At 43.9% G+C, this 19,243-nt stretch overlaps 1 protein-coding gene across 1 annotated transcript in view; it reads right to left on the reverse strand.

Annotated features, from left to right (window-relative positions):
• The window catches only part of wdr44 (WD repeat domain 44), a 72,698-nt gene extending 60,136 nt beyond the window's left edge, over positions 1 to 12,562 (reverse strand). The window contains exon 1 of the mRNA XM_067996799.1: positions 12,283 to 12,562. Within this exon, the coding sequence (XP_067852900.1) occupies positions 12,283 to 12,359 (77 nt within the window). The 5' untranslated portion in view covers positions 12,360 to 12,562. The remainder of the gene's footprint in view (positions 1 to 12,282) is intronic.
• Between the last annotated feature and the right edge of the window lie 6,681 nt (positions 12,563 to 19,243).

A 19,243-nucleotide genomic window follows, 5' to 3' on the forward strand; every position in this document is an offset into this window, starting at 1 on the left:
GACTAATTGGATAGCTCTATCAAACAGCTGGCACAGGCACATTGGCCTCCTTCTGTGCTGTAACATGTTATGATACTACTAAGTTGCCTAAAGATGTCAACTGAAATGAGACAAGCGTTCATATGGTTACCAGTGAAAGCATTTCAACAATATCCTGAAAAGGCAATCTGAGGGGCTACTGGAATTCCCAAGATTCTAAAGGGTCTCACTAAAAACCACAGATGCCACTTAACTTGCAATTTCTGTGTGATCCATCAAAAAACAAATTAGAATGCAAAGACTAAATCAGCAAGGTATGCACATCATGTGTTAGACTTGTAAGCCACCTTAGAGCGCATGGTCATCGCCAACTTGTCATTTTTGGTCAGCTGGTCATCTGCTAAGCAGGATGGGTTTCTGTGCTTAAGGGTGTCCAAACCAAGCTACAAATAAATACAGGTAGCTTTTGCCTGATCCCTATTGAACACACTCTCCCCGTCGGAGCAGACCTCACATAGCCAAGTCTAAAGAGCTTAGATGCAGATGGGCGAGAGCCTTGGCTTACAGACTCGCCCCTCCGTTTCCTTCGTTGAATTTCTTTGTGATGCATCTTCTGGACTTCGATTGTAGGATGGCCATTTGTTCTGGAGAGGGACTGGTGGCCATGACACCATACTCCCAACACCAGCTTGGGAAGAGGGGCTGCCAGGAGAGCGAAAAATGGAATTTCTGTTGCCTTTTTTAAAAAAAAACTAGATGTTGCAGTAACCATGATGATAATTTGGCCTTAATCAGAGAACTCTTGTTCCAAGATGGTGATATGAGGAAAACTATCCTAATTTAGGTTTGATGTCAGACAGTTCTGTTTCCATTCAAAAGCGACCTTACAATAAGGCAAATTGTGACAAGTTTCTGCTTTCTCAGGCCTGCGATCTTGGAATTGTGCTGAGGGAGCTGGAATTATGCTGCAAGTGCACATTTCTTTGATAGCATGTTATACAGGTATAGATAGAATTCCCCAGATTTCATCCCCAAGATTTGAATCAATATCTTCAATAGTAGCCTTCTCAATTGTACATTTTTGAGTTATAGGTCCATTTTTAACTGGATTTCTAGCTTGTACTGTCAGGAAGTGGGACGCTGTTGTCATGATTGTTAGTCTTTGCTGTGCCTGACCTCGTTGTCAACTTACGGCATTCCTGTTTGGAAGCATTACATCACATTGCCTGTAATGAGTTAAATTCCACAAAGTTCCTAGAGTGGCTTTCATGCAAGGGGAATGCGTTTTGTACCTACAGAGACAGTTGATATCTTTTAGATTGGGCGATATAATCCAGCCAAAGAAAGGTACTTGAGGTTGATGGTAGCATTCATCTTCCTCACTCCAGATGTTGCAAGATTAGTGATGGAGTTTACTCAGCTTAAACCACGTAACCCACCAGCACTGAGAAATAATACACTTCCTACAGCTTGTCCAATATTTGGGCATTGACTTAAAAAAGTTTATCCAGAACCAAGTGTGAAAAATTAAAGCTCTAAGGAACAGGTCCACCCTTCCAGGTGTCATTAATAAGCCAGAGTGACAGGTGAATCATCAACATTGCCCTGCAGCACTGCAGACCTTCCCAGCTCAGATACATAGGGAATCAACTTGGTTCCAATCTTCTATCAACATATATGCCATTTTGGGACCACCTCAAATCCAAAAAAAAAATCACTCTGCTTACCACCTTCTTCCCACTCACCCCCAAGGACAATCAATATCGTAAATCTCATCAAACCTTGTAGTTGTTGTCAACCAAAATACAGCTGTCAACATGGGCCTTTTAAAAACATAATTTTTTTCAGCATTATATTCAAAATTACAGAACAACATGACAAAGATTTTCAAATCCAGACAGGGAGGGTTTCTTTTGCCTTGGCATTTAAACAGGGTCTTTCCTAATAAAAGCACAATTATCTTACTGCTCAACTACATTACAAACCCCAACTAAATAAAATTTCACAAAAGAAATTCTGTGCACATCCCATTCACATTTCATTATGGCTATGTCATGCTGTAGTGCAAGAGAACAGTAACATACAACAGATATTAGAAGCAAGACCAGTACCAATAATGATCAATTGTTTTAGATTGTATAAAAACAGCACATGCTGGAAACAAGAGAAATAATGATCTCTATCCAAAATATTGTAACTGTATTTTTATTTTCAGATGCTGAGGGACCTGTGTATTTCCAGCATTTTCTATTGTCATCTCCGATATTATGACGCCTTTCAAAAATTTGGTAAATTTGAAAAACAGTTTAATTTTATATGAAAAAACTGCCAGCTGACTTAAGTAACTTGAAGGTTTTCTAAACTTGTAGTTGTACCTTCCAAGCAGAGCTACATGTAAAAGCAATGTCGGGATAATCAATTCCTGCAGATATTGAGGCAGTGATGATAAGAAATCTAGGTTGTTATATCAACAGGTTGGTGCCCATCCCAGTCACTTGATGCACATATCCTCCCTTTGTACACCTATTTCATGATTAAGGTCACCAATCTAAAAAGTAGCCACTACTTGCAAATTCTAAATGACCTTTATACTTCAACTTTGATACAATGTTTGCTAAACTAGTCATCATTGCAATACTTAGAGTTTTTTCTGCTGCAATTTTTTTCCCAGCAGCTTTGCAAATCAGTGTTTTATTTAGAAAACACTACATGCCCACTGGGACAGTACGGCCATTTGGACACAATAATCCAGAACAGAAGTCCCGACCAATAAAAAGCTACCGCCCCTATGCTTGTCCAACATCCAGTCTTGGAAGAGCTGTAACTTCCTCCAGTTAAAACGATGAAAAAAACAAAATCATTGTCTTTAGCCCCTGCCACAAACTCAATCCCAAGCCAGTCACAGATTGAACCAAACTCTTCCCTCCATGAGCACACCCCTATCTATCGCTGCAACCTAGTCCACTCCATACCCCTCCCCCCCACAAACTCTGGTCTCAAGCATTCCTCTTTTCTTCATCCCACCACTGGTGGTCATGCTTTAGCCGCCTCAGTTCCATTCTGTAGAATTGCCTTCCCAAATCCTCCTGTCCTTCCACCTCAAAAATCACCTCTTTTTCACCAAGCTTTTGGGCACTCCTCCTAATCGCTCCATCTTCAAGCTCGGCAACTTTTCTCCCCCCCCTCTTCCCCCTCCCAAGCGCCTTTGGATTTTTTTTTATGTTAGAAGGTTCTATATTATTGCAAGCACTTATTGTTGCAGTTCAAAAGGAAAACAGATTACCCAGACCTAGCCTGAACATCAAATGGTCATATAAAGATCAAACTTGCCTTTATTCAGTGTTTTTCACAACCTCAGGATGTTCCAAGTCAAGGAAGTGGGGCTGCCATTTTGCGTACAGCAAGGTTCCACAAACAGCAATGAGATAAATGACCAGATAATCTGAGGGATAAATGTTGGCCAGGACTCTAGGAAAACTCCCCTGCTCTTTTACATCCACTGAGCCAAGTACTCTATTTTGTAACTACTTCAATGGAAGTGGTTTTAGCACTGTGACACAAGCCAAAGTGTTTGCTCCATCTTTTAACTGTGAAGTCAAGATGGAACTCATCCCCATGATTTAAGATGACAATATTGCCTCCAGATTCATCTGAAAGGAACTCAGATCTACCATCTGGAGTGAGGAAGATGAATGCTACCATCAACCTCAAGTACCTTTCTTTGGCTGGATTATATCGCCCAATCTAAAAGATATCAACTGTCTCTGTAGGTACAAAACACATTCCTCTTGCATGAAAGCCACTCTAGGAACTTTGTGGAATTTAACTCATTACAGGCAATGTGATGTAATGCTTCCAAACAGGAATGCCGTAAGTTGACAAGGAGGTCAGGCACAGCAAAGACTGACAATCATGACAACAGCGTCCCACTTCCTGACAGTACAAGCTAGAAATCCAGTTAAAAATGGACCTATAACTCAAAAATGTACAATTGAGAAGGCTACTATTGAAGATATTGATTCAAATCTTGGGGATGAAATCTGGGGAATTCTATCTATACCTGTACAACATGCTATCAAAGAAATGTGCACTTGCAGCATAATTCCAGCTCCCTCAGCACAATTCCAAGATCGCAGGCCTGAGAAAGCAGAAACTTATCACAATTTGCCTTATTGTAAGGTCGCTTTTGAATGGAAACAGAACTGTCTGACATCAAACCTAAATTAGGATAGTTTTCCTCATATCACCATCTTGGAACAAGAGTTCTCTGATTAAGGCCAAATTATCATCATGGTTACTGCAACATCTAGTTTTTTTTTAAAAAAGGCAACAGGAATTCCATTTTTCACTCTCCTGGCAGCCCCTCTTCCCAAGCTGGTGTTGGGAGTATGGTGTCATGGCCACCAGTCCCTCTCCAGAACAAATAGCCATCCTACAATCGAAGTCCAGAAGATGCATCACAAAGAAATTCAACGAAGGAAACGGAGGGGTGAGCCCAATCCTGTCCTCATGACTTCTACAGAGATACTATCCTTGGTCCAAACATGGACAAAAGAGCTGAATTCCAGAGGTGAGGTGAGAGTGACTGCCCTTGACATCAAGGCAGCATTTGACCGAGTGTGGCACCAAGGAGCCCTAGTAAAATTGAAGTCAATGGGAATCAGGGGGAAAACTCTCCAGTGGCTGGAGTCATACCAAGCACAAAGGAAGATGGTAGTGGTTGTTGGAGGCCAATCATCTCAGCCCCAGGACATTTCTGCAGGAGTTCCTCAGGGCAGTGCCCTAGGGCCAACCATCTTCAGCTGCTTCATCAATGACCTTCCCTCCATCATAAGGTCAGAAATGGGGATGTTCGCTGGTGATTGCACAGTGTTCAGTTCCATTCGCAACCCCTCAAATAATGAAGCAGTCCGAGCCCACATGCAGCAAGACCTGGACAACATCCAGGCTTGGGCTCATAAGTGGCAAGTAACATTCGCGCCAGATAAGTGCCAGGCAATGACCATCTCCAACAAGAGAGAGTCTAGCCACCTACCCTTGACATTCAACGGCATTTCCATCGCCGAATCCCCCACCATCAACACCCTGGGGGTCACCATTGACCAGAAACTTAACTGGACCAGCCATATTAATACTGTAGCTACGAGAGCAGGTCAGAGGCTGGGTATTCTGCGGCGAGTGACTCACCTCCTGACTCCCCAAAACCTTTCCACCATCTACAAGGCACAAGTCAGGAGTGTGATGGAATACTCTCCACTTGCTTGGATGAGTGCAGCTCTAACAATACTCAAGAAGCTCGACACCATCCAAGATAAAGCAGCCCGCTTGATTGGCACCCCATCCACCACCCTAAACATTCACTCCCTTCACCACCGGCACACAGTGGCTGCAGTGTGTACCATCCACAGGATGCACTGCAGCAACTTGCCAAGGCTTCTTCGACAGCACCTCCCAAACCCGCGACCTCTACCATCCAGAAGGACAAGAGCAGCAGGCACATGGGAACAACACCACCTGCACGTTCCCCTCCAAGTCACACACCATCCTGACTTGGAAATATATCGCCGTTCCTTCATCGTCGCTGGGTCAAAATCCTGGAACTCCCTTCCTAACAGCACTGTGGGAGAACTGTCACCACACGGACTGCAGCGGTTCAAGGCGGCGGCTCACCACCACCTTCTCAAGGGCAATTAGGGATGGGCAATAAATGCCAGCCTCGCCAGCAACGCCCACATCCCATGACCGATTAAAAAAAAAGAGGAATTTATGGAACATTCAATAATTTGTCTCTTCCCAAGCATGCCAAGTACAATTGTGGACCTTGCTTCCAACCCGACTAAAATCAACGTGCAAACTTCCTGGTCTGCATGATTCAGCACCCCATAAAGAGCATATACCCCTAGTCATCAGGGAGGTCCACGTATTTAATGCTGAAACACTTGAGGAAAGTGAAATCACACAACTAAATGGGACCCATGTGCAAATACGACACTTAATGCAGTTCTAGCTGTAACTGGGCTAAGCATCTATACTTGACAGGAAATAAATAGGTACCGTTCCTAGTCCAGATCATTATCAAGTGCCTCTTTAAAGTCCACGCTTTTTGTCAGCTGAGACAGGTTAAAATTCTGCTGCGATGGCACCCAAAGTCAATCATGCTAACACTCATTGTTTAGATGCACACATGAAACCCCTTCTGAGAGGTGCGAGAAAACCAGCCACATTGTGTATCCATAACTACAGTATAAGTCACTACCTTCAGGAACAGAAAGGGGTAATGGGTGAAAAATAAACACAAAATTACATGATACATACACCACACATCAATTCCATTACTTGATAAATAATTCACTCACACCTGCTGCACTCATAACAGGCAAAACATCACTACTTCCATACACCATTGGCACCAGGAATGTATCTAATTATACTCAATGACTGGGACCTGCAGCTTTTTCACCCTTATATTTGATCTGAAAAATTACAGACACTTAATGTACTTTACATAGCCATGGCATCACCTTGTCTACTTAGCCATTACAAGTCACTCACTTCTTTCCTGTGGTGGTGATAACGTAATCCTAGCTCCCCTTTAAAGCTTTAAAAATATTACCTAATGAATCACTTATGAGACAAACTGATAATAGATCTCATTTGTGGAATGAGTTTCATACTTCTGTAGGATTATCCTCAATTTCCTGTACTGCTACAAAATAGTTAATAAAAGGTACAGCGACAGAACATTGATTGGCATTACTTGGGACTATTTTTTTTTTAAGAAAGTCCTGCAAATGCTTGACCCAAATGAAAACTACTGATGCACTCATGAAATGTCAAACGTAGAGGTCCTTTGTTAGCAATACACACAGCTTTATTTTGGACAATTTCCCCCTCTCCTGTTGGGGTACAGTGCCAGAGACACCAGATGGCCTCTATTCCCTCCGAGAAGTAGCCATTCAGGGGTTAGCATAAACAATGAGCATCAACAGGTTCTTATTTGTGAGGAGGCACCATAGCCGAGCCTGGCCTTGCACTCAACTGACATTCCACACGTACACGCTTTCTAGCAAAAGTCACTCGATACTGATTAGGAGCAGAAAGTCTGGCCAATTGTTGCACCCCTACTGTTAACCAGGCTGAGATCATCTAACAGTACTGATGTGCCTGGGACCTCCTGGTTTGCATGGCTCAGTTCCTTGCCAACTTTTCCAACTGAGTCATCAAGGAGAGTCAGACTTAAAATATATATGATTCAAGAGTAACCATCTGAGCTCACAGACTGACAGGAACAGTCACCTGAGGATTGTCTGCAGTTTTGAAATTATATGTACACCCAAATTAAGGAATACAGAGAACTACATTGAATTTACACAAGTGAGGAAGAGTTGATGAATAATCCTCTGTGTGCCACCATTCCCTAGTGCAGTACTCTAGTTAGTATTTTCCACTATATTAGACAATTTTAATTGCATTTTTATATCAATTATTTTTCTCAATATATTTTACAATGTGTAAAAAGTGCTAAGATGTGCAATTTATTAAGCATATCCAAAACATCAACAATAGAGTGTGCAACATTGGTGATGCAACTTCTAGCATTATTTCCAGAGATTCTAGCAATATAATTCTGCTACTTGGCATTAGCCAGTAAATAGAAATCCAAAATTCAGGTTCTGTAATGTGCTATCTCCATTCCTACTTGCAACAAGAATATTGCTTCTTTCTTTCCATTCCCCCACCCCCACGATCACAAACATACAAACTTCCAATAAAATGAAAACATTTGTAAAGCATTGTTGTCACCAAGTTTAGTTCCACTTGCACTCATACACATGTTGTTTGCTACTTTTAATTCATCACCTCAAATTATTTCCATCACTGCCATTACCAGTGCGAGGCAATGACCATCTCCAACAAGAGAGAGTTTAACCACCTCCCCATGACATTCAACAGCATTACCATTACCAAATCCCCACCATCAACATCCTCGGGGTCACCATTGATCAGAAAATTAACTAGACTAGCCATATAAATACTGTGGCGACAAGAGAGGTCAGAGGCTGGGTATTCTGCAGCAAGTGACTCATCTCCTGACTCCCCAAAGCCTTTCCACCATCTACAAGGCACAAGTCAGGAGTGTGATGGAATACTCTCCACTTGCCTGGAAGAGTGCAGCTCCAACAACACTCAAGAAGCTCGACACCATCCAGGACAAAGCAGCCCGCTTGATTGGCACCCCATCCACTACCCTAAACATTCACTCCCTTCACCACTGGCGCACTGTGGCTGCAGTGTGTACCATCCACAGGATGCACTGCAGCAACTTGCCACGGCTTCTTCGACAGCACCTCCCAAACCCACGACCTCTACCACCTAGAAGGACAAGGGCAGCAGCAGCACGAAAACACCACCACCTGCATGTTCCCCTCCAGGTCACACACCCTCCCGACTTGGAAATATATCGCCGTTCCTTCATCATCGCTGGGTCAAAATCCCGGAACTCCCTTCCTAACAGAACTGTGGGAGAACCTTCACCACACGGACTGCAGCGGTTCAAGAAAGCGGCTCACTACCACCTTCTCAAGGGCAATTAGGGATGGGCAATAAATGCTGGCCTCGCCAGCGACGCCCACATCCCATGAACGAATAAAAAGTCACAGATCTATAATTATCGGTACTTCACTCTAGTGTTGTGCAGATCAAAATGTTCTCTCCAGACACCAACAAGTTTGAAGGACATAATCTATAACCATTGTTTCTCACAGTTCCTGCAAGTGCAGTTAAAAATTTGACAACCATTAACCTTTCACTAAAATCCTGGTTACAATGCTGTAAAGTTTAAATTTTAGGGCATGTATTTTTTGTCAACTGGGTGACCATCACATACAGAAACCCATTACCATGGGACACAGTCCCAATCAGCAGTGGTCAATCAACGGTGTGCTGAGGTATAAGATTATAGAATCATAGAAGTTACAACATGGAAACAGGCCCTTCGGCCCAACATGCCCATGTCGCCCAGTTTATACCACTAAGCTAGTCCCAATTGCCTGCACTTGGCCCATATCCCTCTATACCCATCTTACCCATGTAACTGTCCAAATGCTTTTTAAAAGACAAAATTGTACCCGCCTCTACGACTGCCTCTGGCAGCTCGTTCCAGACACTCACCACCCTTTGAGTGAAAAAATTGCCCCTCTGGACCCTTTTGTATCTCTCCCCTCTCACCTTAAATCTATGCCCCCTCGTTATAGACTCCCCTACCTTTGGGAAAAGATTTTGACTATCGACCTTATCTATGCTCCTCATTATTTTATAGACTTCTATAAGATCACCCCTTAACCTCCTACTCTCCAGGGAAAAAAGTCCCAGTCTGTCTAACCTCTCCCTATAAGTCAAACCATCAAGTCCCGGTAGCATCCTAGTAAATCTTTTCTGCACTCTTTCTAGTTTAATAATATCCTTTCTATAATAGGGTGACCAGAACTGTACACAATACTCCAAGTGTGGCCTCACCAATGCCCTGTACAACTTCAACAAGACATCCCAACTCCTGCATTCAATGTTCTGACCAATGAAACCAAGCATGCCGAATGCCTTCTTCACCACCCTATCCACCTGTGACTCCACTTTCAAGGAGCTATGAATCTGTACTCCTAGATCTCTTTGTTCTATAACTCTCCCCAACGCCCTACCATTAACGGAGTAGGTCCTGGTCCGATTCGATCTACCAAAATGCATCACCTCACATTTATCTAAATTAAACTCCATCTGCCATTCATCGGCCCACTGGCCCAATTGATCAAGATCCCGTTGCAATCCCAGATAACCTTCTTTACTGTCCACAATGCCACCAATCTTGGTGTCATCTGCAAACTTACTAACCATGCCTCCTAAATTCTCATCCAAATCATTAATATAAATAACAAACAACAGCGGACCCAGCACCGATCCCTGAGGCACACCGCTGGACACAGGCATCCAGTTTGAAAAACAACCCTCTACAACCACCCTCTGTCTTCTGTCGTCAAGCCAATTTTGTATCCAATTGGCTACCTCACCTTGGATCCCATGAGATTTAACCTTATGTAACAACCTACCATGCGGTACCTTGTCAAATGCTTTGCTGAAGTCCATGTAGACCACGTCTACTGCACAGCCCTCATCTATCTTCTTGGTTACCCCTTCAAAAAACTCAATCAAATTCGTGAGACATGATTTTCCTCTCACAAAACCATGCTGACTGTTCCTAATCAGTCCCTGCCTCTCCAAATGCCTGTTGATCCTGTCCCTCAGAATACCCTCTAACAACTTACCCACTATTATAGTGAATGTTTTTTTTTCAGACTGGAGGGAATTATAGTGTTGTTCCCCAGGGGTCAGTATTAAAACCACTGCTCTCTGATACATATTAATGACCTGGACTTGGGTATAGAAAGAATAATTTCAAAGTTTGCAGATGACACAAAACTCGGAAATGTAATAAACAATCTGGAGGATAGTAACAGACCTCAGGAGGACATAGACAGACTGGTGAAATGGGCAGACACATGGCAGATTAAATTTAACTCAGAAATGTGAAGTGCTGCATTATGTTAGGAAGAATAAAGAGAGGCAATATAAACTAAATGGTACAATTTTAAAGGGGGTACAGGAAGAGAGAGATCTGGGGGGGGTCACGTACACAAATCTTTGAAGATGGCAGAACAAGTTGAGAAGGCCGTTAAAAAGCATATTGGAGGCTGGGCTTTATTAATAGAGGCACAGTGTACAAAAGCAAGGAAGTTATGCTAAACTTTTATAAAACACTGGTTAGGCCTCAGCAGAGCAGTATGTTCAATTCTGGACACCACACTTTAGGAAGAATGTCAAGGCCTTAGAGGGTGCAGAAGAGATTTACTAGAATGCTCCAGGGATGAGGGACTTTAGTTATGTGGTGAGACTGGGGAAGCTGGATTGTTTAGAACAGAAAAGGTTAAGGGGAGATTTGATAGAGGTGTTCAAAATCATGAACAGTTTTGAGAGAGTGAATAAGGAGAAACTGTTTCCAGTAGCAGAAGGGTCAGTAACCAGAGGACACAGATTTAAGGTGATCAGCAAAAGAGCCAGAGGCGACAAGAGGAAACATTTTTTTAATGCAGTGAGCTGTAATGATCTGAAATGCACTGCCTGAAAGGGTAGTGGAAGGAGATTCAATAGTAATGTTCAAAAGGAATTTGGATAAATACTTGGAGAAAAATGTACAGGGCTATGGGGAAAGAACAAGGGAATGGGACTAATTGGATAGCTTTTTCAAAGAGCTGGCACAAACAGGATGGGCCGCATGGCCTCCTTCTGTGCTGTGTCTACTGTGATAATCAAGTTTGCTACAGATCTGCTTGGTTCCAATCGCCCATTGTCAAACATGCCATCCTGGAGTCATCTCAACCCGCTTGGCTCCTCACCACTCAGGAGGGCAGTCATTGGACAACTGATTTCAATGTTCCATAGGCAGACTGAAGATACCAAGAGCTATGGCGAGTAGCATATCATCATAAAGTATGGGCACACTGCCACCAACTTGGGTGGGGGGGGGGGGGAAGGAAAGACAGACAGAGAGAAGGGGGGAGGAAAGGAAGACAGACAGAGAGAAGGGGGGAGGAAAGGAAGACAGACAGAGAGAAGGGGGGAGGAAAGGAAGACAGACAGAGAGAAGGGGGGAGGAAAGGAAGACAGACAGAGAGAAGGGGGGAGGAAAGGAAGACAGACAGAGAGAAGGGGGGAGGAAAGGAAGACAGACAGAGGGAGGGGGGGAAGGAAAACAGACAGAGGGGAGGGGGGGGGGAAGGAAAACAGACAGAGGGGAGGGGGGGAAGGAAAACAGACAGAGGGGAGGGGGGGGAAGGAAAACAGACAGAGGGGAGGGGGGGAAGGAAAACAGACAGAGGGGAGGGGGGGGGGAAGGAAAACAGACAGAGGGGAGGGGGGGGGAGGAAAACAGACAGAGGGGAGGGGGGGGAGGAAAACAGACAGAGGGGAGGGGGGAGAAGGAAAACAGACAGAGGGGAGAGGGGGGGGGAGGAAAGGAAGACAGACAGGGGGGAAGGGAGGGGAGGGGAGAGGGGAGAGGGGAGGGGAGAGGGGAGGGGAGGGGAGAGGGGAAGGGAGGGAGGGGGATGCGGAGTCTGATCGCGGGGTCACGGTCACACACCCTCGAGCGGACTGCACGGTGACGGCGCGCGCCGGCACGGAGACTGCCCGCAGAGAGCAGCACCGGGCCTACCCTCGACCGCCACTGCCCGCCCTGATGCGCTTGGTACTTACGCGGTCGGCGAGGAGACCAGGTTGACATCCTCCGCCGCATCGTAGAACTCCTCGGCGTCACTCGTATCGGAAGCCATTTACATCAGGAGGGAAGTGCGCGGAACTGTCACCCGTTGCCCGCTGATGGGGAGGGGAAGGCAGGGCTCGGGAGGGGACGGCGGGAGCGAGGCCGATCACGCACGCGCGCGCGCGCTACCTCCCCCTGCCGCGCGGGCTGCGATTGTCCACCGCTCGCGCACCGACTCAAACCGTCAGCCGCTGACTGAGAAACGCCAGCTGCACGCAGAGGCACCGTTACGTCACACGAGTTACGTCACACGGGCGAACGGTCCGGCTTTTGCTCCTCCCGCCCCCCCCTCTGGCCGAAGCTCGCGAGAGTTGCTGCCAGGGCATGCTCGAGCTGTGGCGTCGAGTGTGGGGCGAGGCGTGGCGTGGGTTGGAGCAACGCTTGAGGCCTTCTGCGACTGCTGGGCACCGCAAGGACTGGAGTCGACAGGCATAATAATCTGATTTAATTTGTTACGTTTCCTTTTCCTTCAGTATGATTCGGGTGTTTATTGCAAAGGGGGCGCTTTTGATATTGGGACAATCTGGTACCTCCTTATTCGTCAAATAAAAGAGTAGAGGAACCTGGGACGGCAGGAGGAGCGAAGGCCATTTCGGTCCTTGGGGGTGGCTCAAGAGTTCAAAAAGCAGAATACACAATTCATTCAATTGTTTTCTTTTGTCAACAAATGCCTGTTCACCTCTTTAAAATTACTGACCAGCCTCGGGCACCTCCTTGGGTAAGTCCGTTTCAAATATTAACTGCCCTCTGTTGAAATTGTTATGTCTGATCTGGCCATTCATCTTCTTCCTACATTACAACAGTGACTGCACTTTTAAAGTCTTTAATTGACTGTAAAGTGCTTCGAGATGTCCACTTGCTATATAAATGCAAGTCTTTTTTCTTCTGAGCATTTTCATTGCCTACATTACAATCGTGACTACATTGCAAAAAGCGCTTCATTGGCTGTGATGTGCTCTGTGATCCTGAGGTCATGAAAGGCTGGATATAAATGCAAGTTCTTTCTTTATGGTCACTCTTCAGGCCATTGCGAACAGTTTCTCAGGGTTTAATTTTTTCAGTACCCTTTGAGAATCTCAAAATTTCCATTCTCAGTCTTCTCTTTAGTGTGAACAAATTCAGCTTCTGTAGTCTCTCCGTGTAGCTCGGGTGCCTGATACCAGGTATCAGATAGATAGCTCTTAGCTGTACCTTTCCCAGTGCCACAATGCCCTACTGATATGGGGGTGAACTTGTATAGGCTCAGTATGACAACCAGTGATTCCATCCCCTATATGACCCCAAGATCCTATTTTGCCTTATTTACCATTTACACACACAGTGCAGTTGGTTTCTGTGACTGTCTACCAATACCCCAAAACCGTTTTCCTGTACTGCATCCTTTTAGTTTTTAGTTGGTGTTTCTTTCCTAATCTCATTGCTTTGTGCTTGTTAACAGTAAACTTCATTTGCTATTTCTCAGCCTAACTTGCCAATTTGTCTAGAACACTCTGCCTCTAACCATTCAGCCCTTGATTGTTTGCACTCCTCTCCCACCTTGGTGTTATCAATGTCCTCACAGGGAGGTTCACTACTACTGTGGGGGAGGGTTTAAACTAATTTGGCTAGGGGATGGACTCCAGGATGTCGCATTAGAAAGGAAAAACAAGGTGCACAAAGGATGGGAAGAGAAAGATGGTACTAGAGTAAGAAATAGTACAGTATTAGGTGGGATCAGACTAGGGGAGAAGACGAGAAGGTCTAAGATGGGTTTAGAATGTATGTGTGTAATCGCACGAAGTGTGGTAAATAAGGTTGATGAGCTGCAGGCGCAAATAGCCACATGGGAATATGATGTCGTGGTGATAACGGAGTCCTGGCTCAAAAAAGCGAAGGATTTGGTACTAAATATTCCTGGATACAAGGTGTTCAGGAAAGATAAGGAAGGAAAAAAATGGAGGGGGTGGCAGTATAGATTAAGGAAAATATTGCAGTGCTGGAGAGAGAAGATATTCTTGAGGGTTCAAAGACAGAATCTATTTGGTTAGAGTTAAGAAACAGAAGAGGTGCTATTACACTACTGGGCGTATTCTGCAGGCCACCAACTAGTGGGAAGGATATCGAGGAGTAAATTTGTAGGGAAATTACAGAGAGCTCCAAGAACTATAAGAGTAGTGATAATGAGTGATGTCAACTATCCTAATATAGACTGGGATCGTAACAGTGTAAATGGCAAAGAAGGAGAGGAATTTCTGAAGTGTGTTCAGGAGAACTTTCTTGATCAGCATGTTTCCGGCCCAATGAGGAGTGAGGTATTGCTGGATCTAGTTCTGGGGTTGAAGTGGAGCAAGTGTCAGTGTGGGAACATATAGGGAACAGTGATCAAAGTATCATAAAGTTTAGATTAATTATGGAAAAGGACCAGGAGCAATCTAGAGTAAAATTACTTAATTGGAGGAGGGCCAATTTCTGTGGGTTGAGAACAGATCTGGCCCGGGTAAATTGGAATGAAAGATTGGCAGGCAAAACTGTAATCGAACAATGGGCGGCCTTTAAAGAGGAGATGGTTCAGGTACAGTCTAGGTACATTCCCACGAAGGGGAAAGGTAGGGAAACCAAAGCTATAGCTCCCTGGATGACAAAAGAGATAGAGAGTAAGGTGAAGCAGAAGAAATTAGTGTATGACAGATGTCAGGTTGACAATACAAGTGAGAACCAGGCGGAATATGGAAGGTGCAGAGGAGAAGTGAAAAAGGAAATAAGAGGGATGTGTGTAATCGCACAAAGTGTGGTAAATAAGGTTGATGAGCTGCAGGCGCAAATAGCCACATGGGAATATGATGTCGTGGTGATAACGGAGTCTTGGCTCAAAAAAGCGAAGGATTGAGTACTAAATATTCCTGGATACAAGGTGTTCAGGAAAGATAGGGAAGGCAAAGAGAGATTATGAGAATAGACTGGCAGCTAATATAAAAGGGAACCCAAAAGTCTTCTTTAGGAATATAAATAATAAACAGGTAGTAAGAGGACGAATGGGGCCGATTAGGGACCAAAAAGGAGATATACTCATGGAAGCATAGGGCATCATCTCCTTCCTTTGCATCTGTCTTTGCCAAGGAAGGAGATGCTGCCAAAGTCACAGTAAAAGAAGAGGTTGTTGAGATACTGGATGGGCTAAAAATTGATAAAGACGAGGTACTAGAAAGGCTAGCTGTCGTTAAAGTTGATAAGTCTTCAGGTACGGATGGGATGCATCCTAGGTTGCTGAGGGAAGTAAGGGTGGAAATTGCAGAGGTGCTGGCCATAATCTTCCAATCCTCCTTAGATATGGAGGTGGAGTTGTACCATTTAGTTCATATTGCCTTTCTGAGGACTAGAGAATTACAAATGTTACACTCTTGTTCAAAAAAGGGTGTAAGGATAAAACCCGGCAACTACAGGCCAGTCAGTTTAACCTCGGTGGTGGGGAAGCTTTTAGAAACGATAATCTGGGATAAAGTTAATCGTCACTTGGACAAAGGTGGATTAATAAGGGAAAGCCAGCACGGATTTGTTAAAAGCAAATCGTGTTTAACTAACTTGCTTGAGTTTTTTTAATGAGCTAACAGAGGGTTGATGAGGGCAATGCGGTTGATGTGTATATGGACTTTCAAAAGGCATTTGATAAAGTGCCACATAATAGGCTTGTCAGCAAAATTGAAGCCCATGGAATAAAAGGGGCAGAGGCAGCATGGATATGAGATTGGCTAAGTGACAGGAAACAGAGAGTAATGGTGAACAGTTGGTTTTCGGACTGGAGGAAGGTATACAGTGGTGTTCCCCAGGGTCGGTACTAGGATCACTGCTTTTTTTTAATATAAAGTAATGACTTGGACTCGGGTGTACAGGGCATAATTTCAAAATTTGCAGATGACACAAAACTTGGAAGGGTAGTGAAGAGTAAGGAGGATAGTGATAGACTTCAAGAGGACATAGACAGGCTGGTGGAATGGGCGGACACGTGGCAGATGAAATTTAATGCAGAGAAGTGCAAAGTGATGCATTTTGGCAGCGAGTAGTTATGATCTGAATTGAACTGCCTGAAAGGGTGGTGGAGGCAGATTCAGTTGTGGCTTTCAAAAAGGATTTGGACATATACTTGAAGGGAACATTTTTTTAGGGCTACGGGGAAAAAGCAGGGGAATGGGACGAACTGGATTGCTCTTAGAAAGAGCTGGCATGGGCTCGATGGGCCAAATGGCCTCCTTCTGTGCTGTAACCATTCTATGATTCTATGATCAAATTTTGACAATTTTATCAATTCACTTTGTTCTGATCCCTTTTAAATGCTGTTTATCTGTATTTTTTTTCCCCTATTCTGATGCAGGTTACACCTGAAATGTTACCTTCTCTGTTCTCTCAATAGTTGCTGACTGACTTGCTGAGTGTTTTCTGTTTTTGTTTTGGATATCCAGCACTTGCAGCTTTTTACAGAAACTTGTGCTACGGTTTCAATCTGTATATTCGCACGGGGAATTCCTAGAATCATAGAGTCTTCAACACAGGAGGCCATTCGGCCCATCGTGCCTGTGCCGGCTCATTGAAAGAGCTATCTAATTAGTCCCACTCCCCTGCTTTTTCCCCATAGCCCTGCAATTTCTTCCCCTTCAAGTATTTATCCAATTTCCTTTTGAAAGTTACAATTGAATCTGCTTCCACAACCCTTTCAGGTAGTGCATTCCAGATGTTTTTAGCATTGTAGCTTGAAGACAGTAACATGTTAATGATTTTGTGTAACTTATTTGGAATTAATAAATTCTGTCATTCCATACACTGGTTCTAGTTCTCTCACTTACTAATAGCTGTGTAATTTCTGGAGTGAAATTTCAACATGCACCAGCAGTATAAAGTAAGATTAAATCGGCACTGATTTAAGTCAATATTTACTTGTTCAACATTGCAGTACATGTGTTTTTGTTGTTGCAACTACAAACTATAATTTTTTATTGCGACTAGCAGATAATGCCTTCATCCAGGCTAATCTTCATTATATGGGAAATGATTTTCACAGGGGATAACATATTTGGTAATAAGCGGACCAAATATGTTATGTCGTGCAAAACAAGCAATTATAATGTGACACAGAGTATTGTGGCCTTTCCATAGGCTAGACATGAGGTTGACTGTTGAATGTGACTTGCTGGGCACTGCTGCTTTAAAAATGAGTCTCGATGATAGACTGATGTAGAACCAAATCCTGTCACCTCCAGGACCTGGGTTCAAACTCAGCCCCAATTAATAGGGTACAAGTCTCCTGTCTCTGATGGCTGTCGAAGAAATTATTATTGCAATGTGGGCTGATCTTTCAGCTGCCAGTGTTGATATTTAGTGTACAATTGCCCTTAGAATTTGTGCCAGAAAAAAATTAACTTCACCTCTTTGGTACAATCCAACCACATATATTGTTGGCTGGCACTCATGGTGAGGATGACAATCAGTGTACTTGGTGTTCCCTTATCCAATCATCAAACCTGTATGGAATGCTCCAGGAAGGTGATCGATTAGGAAGCATTAAGTATTTCAGCACGTACTAGTGATCTCCCGTGGCATTGCTCATGGAATTGCAGAGGATTTGCTGTTTATAAGGAGTAATTTACAATGCACCATTTTGCTGCTAAGGTGTAACTGCCTGTCAGTAATGTGATGGCTGTGTCACCAGGATATGTTATGCACTGGGTGCTGGTTGCCATTGTGGCTTATAATGCAAATCAGAAGCTCTAATGTATGCACTCGTTGCAACTACTCCCGCCTCCCCCCTTCTTCAGTGGTAGGTTAACAGCAGGGACAGCCTGCAGCTCTTTAAGTGCTGGATAGCTAGCCTCTTAATGCTGGTGCACTTCCAACAAGTTACTTTGAGGAGATCGGAACTCACAACCTCTGGGTTGGTAATCTAGTACCATACCGATCACACTACCGCACCCATTATACCCACAATACTTGGGGTGACAAGTTTTTCTCTATACAAAAGCAAAGTCCCTGTGCCACTGCTTACAGTGAGTCAGACAATGCACTATTAAATGGGGTTTCTGCCAACTATCCACCAAAGTTATGGCAGCCGATCAGGAGAACCCTGGAGGAACTTCTTGGTGCAGGTTCATAACTAAGGTTAATTAAGAGGTTGCTGCTGCTAAGTAAACGCTGGGAGAGTTGTTACAGATGTCAATCAAGAGACTGCTGGTATTTTGTGTTCCTGGAGGGTTCCATTTTTATATACGTTGTGAAACAGATAGTTGAGTGTGATAATTGAAGTGTGATAGAAACTTGCATGAGATGTATAATTTCAATATTATCGATAGATCGATGGGGAATGTGCATTTTTTCCATCTTTAGGAGCAAGACAGAAAGAAAAACAGCCTACTGAGCAGTAAAAGCAAAAAGTAGCAACAGAAAAATCGGTGAAGCAAAAGGAAATAGCAGTGGGAAAAAAGGCCACAGCAAGAGAAGACTCACTTCTCTTAGATATAATAGAGAGAGACACAGTCACAGGTGAGAGACAAAACAAAGTAAGCTAAAGTATTATTTATATATAAACTACACAGGGTATATTTTGTGCTCTTTTGGTATGAGTGCTTACCACACGCAGCATGCTGCCTTGGCCCCATGCTCTGGAATTCCGTCCTTAAACCTCTCCGCCTCCCATCTCCCTCTCCTCCTTTAAGACTATCTTTAAAACCTCTTTGACCCCTTTTAATATCTCCTTTCTTAGCTCAGTGTCCATTTTTTTGTTTTAATTACACCAGTGTGAAGTGCCTTGGGACATTTTTCTACATTAAAGGTGCTACAGAAATGTAAGTTTGTTTTTTTTTCTTTTTCTTTTTTTCCTTCTTTTAAAGTGCAGTCAGGCTGACTCTTGATTGCCTTCTGGAGTGTCCGAAA

The sequence above is a fragment of the Heptranchias perlo genome, chromosome 15, assembly GCF_035084215.1.
Source record: "Heptranchias perlo isolate sHepPer1 chromosome 15, sHepPer1.hap1, whole genome shotgun sequence".
NCBI lineage: Eukaryota > Metazoa > Chordata > Chondrichthyes > Hexanchiformes > Hexanchidae > Heptranchias > Heptranchias perlo.